Here is a 6,931-nt window from a genome sequence, read left to right on the forward strand (position 1 = left end):
TTCAGCCCATAAAGGACATGGATTGCATTATCTAAATTTTGTCAAAATACGTTTTGATTTGTTAATATTATTAATATCAATCTTTCACAAATCTTTTTCTAAAAATAAGTCATTGGAGAGACAAATTCAGAAAATGATAATTCCTTCGTGCTAAAACACCCACAATGAAAACGATTACTAGCCTGTTTGGCCAAGCTTCTTTTTGGCCAAAAGTGCTTCTTTTTTTTGCCAAAATCACTTTTGGCCAAAAATTGAAGTGTTTGACCAAGCTTTTGGAAGGAAAAAAAGTGCTTTTGAGGAGAAGCAGAAGCAGTTTTGGAGAAGCAGAAAAAAGTAGCTTCTCTCCAAAAGCATTTTTTTGAGAAGCACTTTTGAGAAAAATACACTTAGAAGCAGTTTTTTAAAGCTTGGCCAAACACTAATTGCTGTTCAGAAGTGATTTTTTCAAACTAATTAGCCAAACACAAACTGTTTCTCACCAAAAGTACTTTTGAGAAAAGCACTTTTGAAAAAAAGCACTTCTTAAAATAAGCTGATTTTTGCAGCTTGGCCAAATGGACTATACATCAACTTTAGTCTTACCGCTCACCTCTTGTACGTATGGCTGAGAGGTAAGTACCATTTGGTCTAGGTAGAACTTATTAACCTCATTTAAGGCTAACAACTCAAACTTTGGAGTCCTGATTATGTAACATAGGAAAAAATAATGTTAGTTTATATGAGTCCATCAAACTATAGAGTACCTGGTCCTCTATGAGTTTTTACTGAGAATACTAATGAAGCAGTAAGTAAAAGAGACACGGGATTTTTACTTGGAAAAATCTCACTCAAGGGGACAAAAATCACGACCTACACTTGTAGGCTTTCAACTTCACTAACTTGTAATCACACTATTACAAGCCACTTTGTAATGACTCTATTACAAAGACTTCAACTCAACTAACTCGTGATACACTTATCACAAGCCACTTTGTTACTCACTAGTTACAAAGACTTTAACTTATGACTAATTCTAGTCACAACACAAACTTAGAAGGTTTGTGATTTTGGTTTCCTAAAACACAGCTACTAAGAAAGCAGGATAGAAGTTACAATGAAGAACAAATAACAAGATTACAACTCAATTATGGATACGCATAGACTCATTGTGAAACTGATCCTTTAGTGGAGTTGTCTTCTTGTTCTTGACACACTTGTGACTTCAATACTGGATCAACACTTTAATGCTTGAGAGAATATCACTAAATTCTCAAGTGAATATCTTATGCCTTGCACCATACTGTTATACTACCAAAAACATCACAAAGATGATGTCAATTCTTGGTACACGCTTCTTCCCAATGAGAAGTGACTGCTGTACTGTTTCGCATGTATAGTTGCAGGCAGTCACTTTCTGCAGTTGCGTTCCAGCTGTATAGTTGACTTGTACTTCTGTCAGAGAACACTAATGGATCATGTCCCTATCGTGTTCCTCTTTGTAGCAGTTCATTAGCTGAAGTTCAGACTGAACTTCGTTCATTTGAAATGTGTACCAAGTGAGTGAGGTTCCCTATCTAGTTCTTAACAATAAGTTTGTTAGATCATCAAAACAGAAGAAACATAAGGCAAAGACATTGAAAATCCATCAATTTCTCCTTTTTTTATGATGACAAACTTAGGCATGATAGTATTTGTTTAGAGCAGAAATAACCAGATGAGGTACCAGGAACTTCACAAGTTTCCCCTGACCTTTTGCTTTTGATCCCCCGTTTCACAATACTATACACTACTATCAGTTCCCCCTGACATTTTGCTTTTGATTCCCCCTGTTTTGAGTCAATTTTCCACAAGTTTCCCCCGACCTTTTGCTTTTGATCCCCCATTATCTTTCCCCTTTTGGCATCATTAAAAATACCCAAGCAGGAAAACAACATAAAGAAGTCTAACACAACCAACTCATGCCACATATGTGCACACAACATGACAGAAAATAGAAGCCAAAGGAAAACAACATTGTACAAGCAAAAAGAGGAGCTGTTTCACTTATATGAACAATGAATTGAGCAAAACAGGAGCAGTAATGGTAAAATCCAACATGCCATCAAAAAAAAGACAAACAAAAATAGAAACAGCAGCCACAAAACATCATAATAGAAGACAACTTGTCACTAGGAGGTATCTAAGAGGCACTAGAAGAGGGAGACTATGAGAGAGAAACAACAAGGGTCTTGAGAACCAGGTCCAGTAGGGGTGTTCAAAACCGATCCGAAACCGAAAACCGAATCGAATCGAAGCTTAATGGCTTACAGGTAACGGCTTAACGACTTAATGGACGGGGAATGTATTGAATTTTTTATTAACGGCTTATCGGTTTGGGAGCGGATTATTCAATTTTCTTAATGGATAATCCGTTAACCCGTTAAGAATATAAATATATATATATATATATATATATATATATATATATATATATATATATATAATATTTTATTTTATATATATTAAATATAAAAAAAACTAAAACCCTTGAACTTGAATAAAAAAAACAAACCCGTCTCTCTCTGTTCTGTCTCTAAAGTATAACCCATTCCTAATTCCTAATTCCAGAGAAACCCTAATACCTAAACCAGAACCATCAGCCACCGCCCACCGGCCAATAGTCCTCATCGTCATCGACTTTCACCAGCCACCGGTCTCCCTCTCGCCGTCTCGTCTCTCCCTCTCGCGAGTCACGGTTTCTTATCTTCTTAAGTTCTTATCCAGGTACTCTTACTTATGATTCCCATCAAAATCAACATTATCAGAATTTTGCTAGTCATTTTTTTCTTTTCAATTTACAGTTTTTTCTCACTATTTGTTGTTGAATTTGCCGGTTTTGTTAAACAGATATGTTTACAGTAGAAAGAAGATAGTAGTAATTTATCTAGTGGTTTAGCAGGGGTTGACAAGAAAATGGCGATGATAAAGATTTAGAGATGTTGAAAGTTATGGTTACTACTTGGACAGACAGCCTGCAGAATATATTAATGTACATGGTTGTTATATGGAGTGTAACAAAAAGATTTTCTTTCAAAGAAGCTTGTACTACTTTCTATTGTAAAGAGTAGAATTTTGGGATCAATAGTACCACTATATGATTAATTTCACAATATCGTGAACCAAGAATTGAATGGAAAACTAACCTATAAGTTGCATAATTGAAACTGCCACAAATGATAAGGTTAGCAACAAGCTGGTTCATCAACCAAAGTTGTGATGTTCTCTCTAAACAAGTTCAATGAAGGTGGTGCAACTGTAAGCTCATGACAATTTTACACCCCTCCAACTGTAAGCTCTAAACAGTTTTGTTTTCTTATGATACAATTGATTTCCACTTGCAGCGCATCTATACCACACATGTTCCTTTGAAGTAGCTGATAGCGCCATGATACAATTGGTGACCTTTTGTATGGACAAACGAAGCGCTAGTATTGTTTATAACTTGATATCTTTATTCTCATTCCTTTTATTTTCTTGTTGCAGTGACTCATACATGGCTGAAAATACACAAAATGATAAGGCGATGATGGGTGAAAGTGGAGCTTCTAATTCAAATGCAACAAGTCAAGCTCAAACAACGGAGTCAAATATAACCAAAAAAAGGAGAAAAAGGTCTGTTGTGTGGGATCATTTTACAGAAATTATTACTTCTGAAGGGAGTACAAAAGCAAAATGTGACTATTGCTTAATTGAGTATTTATTTAAGACCAATGACGGTACGTCAACACTTCTTTCTCATATGCTTAAGTGTCCTAAACGCCCTGCTATTGTTGATAATAAACAATCAAATTTAGGCTTTCAATCTGCTCCGGGGGGTAGTCAGGGTGACATAGCAGTTGTTACTTGAAAATTTGAACAAGAAGAATGCAGGAAGGAATTATGTCGTATGGTAATAGTTGATGGGCTTCCTTTTAGCTTTGTTAAGAAAGAAGGTTTTAGAGACTTTATGAAAGTGGTGCAACCTTATTTTCGTATCCCTTCTCGTAGTACTGTAACTAGGGATTGTTTTGATCTTTTTAATGAAGAAAAGCAAAAGTTGAAGAGGTTTTTTATAGAAACAAAACAAAGAGTATGTATTACCACTGATACCTGGACTTCTATACAAAGAATCAATTGCATGTGTATCACTGCCCATTTGATTGATAGTGAATGCAATATGCATAAGAGGATAATTAATTTTTGTCCTATTGTTAGTCATAAAGGCGAAGATATGGCAAACAGTATTGGTAGGTGCTTACGTGAGTGGGGGTAAATAAGATTTTCACTATCACAGTTGATAATGCAAGCTCAAATGATGTGACAGTAAAAGAATTATCTAAGCAATTAACAAAAATGGGAACTAATTTGATGAATGGTACTCACCTTCACGTGAGATATATGGCTCACATCATGAATCTTGTGGTCCAGGATGGTTTAAAAGAATCTTTAGTGTCTATTGAACATGTTAGGCATGCAGTGAGATATGTTAGGCAGTCTCCTGCGAGGTTGAAGAGGTTTCAAGAATGTTTTGATGCTGAACAACTCAATTCTAAGAAAACTTTATGCTTAGATGTTCCAACTAGATGGAATTCCACCTACTTGATGTTGTGCAGGGCTATTGAATTTGAAAGTGCATTTTCACATTATGCTTCTAGTGAAATTGGCTTGAGACATTATCTTGAGCATTCTTATATTGATGTTGGAATTCCTACAGGTGAACTTTTGAGTAGTGATTGGGAGAATATAAAAAGAATTACAAAGTTTCTTGAAATCTTCTATCTTCTTACTTTGAAGATATCTGGATTACGTTATGTTACATCGAATATTCATTTTCTTGAAATTTGCGCAGTTGCTGTCTATTTGAAGCAATTGATAGAAAATGAAGATATAATTTTAAGTGAAATGGCAAAGAATATGAAAGAAAAGTTTGATAAGTATTGGGGTGATCCAGGGAAAATGAACAAGATAATTTTTACTTCATGTATTTTGGATCCACGTTATAAGATCGAATAAGTTGGCTTTGCACTTGTAAAGATGTTTGGTATAGATCTGGGTGCAACTATACAAGCAGAAGTGACGAAGTACATGACTTCATTATTCAGTGAGTATGTAAAGTCCAGCTCAAAAGGTGTTGTGCTTGCTTCATCTTCAGATTGTTCTTTATTGGACACTTCGACTTCCGGACTTTCTGGCAATCAAGCAAGCACCCAAAATATAGGACTTTTAGAATCACTCATGCAAGATATAAGAAAATATAAAAGTGGGAGTGGAGGTGTTGATACTAGAACAGAGTTAGATAAATATTTAGGTGAAGAAACTGAGGATGACACTAAAGAATTTGATATTCTTCTTTGGTAAAAATTGAACTCAGCTAGATTTTCTATTCTTGTGGAGATGGCTTGTGATGTATTAGTTGTTCCGGTTTCAAGTGTGGCATCCGAATGTGCATTTAGTACAGGAGGACGTCTTCTTGATTCATTTAGGAGTTCATTAACTCCTAAATTGGTGCAAGCTCTAGTGTGTCTTCAAGATTGGCTTCGAAATGAAAAATTAAAACAACACATTAGTGTTGAGGAAGATCTTGATAAAATCGAGCAGCTTGAACAAGGTAATAATATTGTTACTATATTTGTTGTATATAAGTGTTGTTGATATGCTTATATTTATCGCACGACTCATTATTTTAATTTTTTTCTTCAGATTTAGCAAGCAATGGAAAAGACCCTTCCGTAATTGACGTGTAGTGTTAATATATTTGGTAAGATTATTCATCAGCTACTCTGTCTATTCCGTGTTTTATTTGGAATTAGAGGTGCATAGAAATAATGCTGCTCTTTCAAATAATTTGTTCTGTGACTGCCCATTTTAAATGCTTATCTATTGCTAAGTAAGTGAAGTTTTTCGCATATATTTGTACATGCTATCATAGTCTGACTAAATCTGCATATTGACTTCACCAACATTGCGTGTGAAACCTGCAAATCCTATTATTACTGTAAGGTCCTACTTTTGATGAAATTATATGATTATGTTTGTCTGCTTTAGATGATTTTCTGATGATCAGCAATGTCTTCTTTGCACGCGCTCTTTAATATTATGTTCGTCATCCAAATGCAGGCCGTGACACCAATTTTTTCATTGTTGCACCTAGGTACCAGTTCAAAGGTTCTCACAAAAGGGGAATTCTTGTTTCAAGGGATCCTGCAACACTGGTGGCCAAGTATTCTGATCCTCTAGTCCTCCGTGGAACTGTTGATAGAGTCACTGATCCGTTGGCTTCTTAAGATCTGTACAATGAGGCCGCTTCTGAGTTCAAGGACATTAAACTTTATGATGGGTTCTTGCATGATCTTCTGTTTGAGCCCGAGCATGAAGAAATTGCTCAGGATATCATTGACTGGATGCACAAGAAGTTAGGTGCTGGCAATCTTGCAAATGTGTATGGTCTGTGCTATCTTTGCAAATAGTTAGTGTTTTGATTGATCAGGGGTTTTAAGGGCTGCTATGATATGAGATGAAGCTATACTTACTAATATACTATGCTGGATTTGTTTCCCTTTTTCTCTTCTAGTGGTAATGAACCTTTTCTGCTGGATAAACATTTGAATTTGAGATTTAAATGACTTCAGTAATCAGTACGGCAATACCTAGTTCTAGTTGATTTTACTTTTGAAATGAAAGGCCAACTGCTACTTAGCTTTCTTTTGTCTTGTTCCGCTTTTGAAGGTGTTTCATCGACATTAACAAATGTTAAAGGAGAATAAGAAATAGTGTTCTCAATTGCTTTTATGTTGTTAAACATACCTCTTATTGCTTCCAATTCATGCTCTATAATCAATTCAGCTATTTCATGTCCAACAGGGAAAACAAAATTTTGTGAATATGTATGTTAGGTCGATAAACCGCTTGATAACAACCCGATAAGAGCTAAACC

General features: G+C 35.4%; 1 protein-coding gene across 1 annotated transcript; it reads left to right on the plus strand.

The window, feature by feature from the left end:
* Positions 1 to 2,516: 2,516 nt before the first annotated feature.
* Positions 2,517 to 6,658, plus strand: LOC107787762 (uncharacterized). Its single transcript, XM_016609373.2, has 5 exons — positions 2,517 to 2,742; positions 3,502 to 3,734; positions 5,456 to 5,605; positions 5,698 to 5,755; positions 6,149 to 6,658. Exons 2-4 carry the CDS (start codon positions 3,512 to 3,514, stop codon positions 5,739 to 5,741), a joined length of 417 nt encoding a protein of 138 aa, XP_016464859.1. The 5' UTR covers positions 2,517 to 2,742; positions 3,502 to 3,511; the 3' UTR covers positions 5,742 to 5,755; positions 6,149 to 6,658.
* The last annotated feature ends 273 nt before the right edge of the window (positions 6,659 to 6,931 follow it).

This window comes from Nicotiana tabacum, chromosome 7, assembly GCF_000715075.1.
Source record: "Nicotiana tabacum cultivar K326 chromosome 7, ASM71507v2, whole genome shotgun sequence".
NCBI lineage: Eukaryota > Viridiplantae > Streptophyta > Magnoliopsida > Solanales > Solanaceae > Nicotiana > Nicotiana tabacum.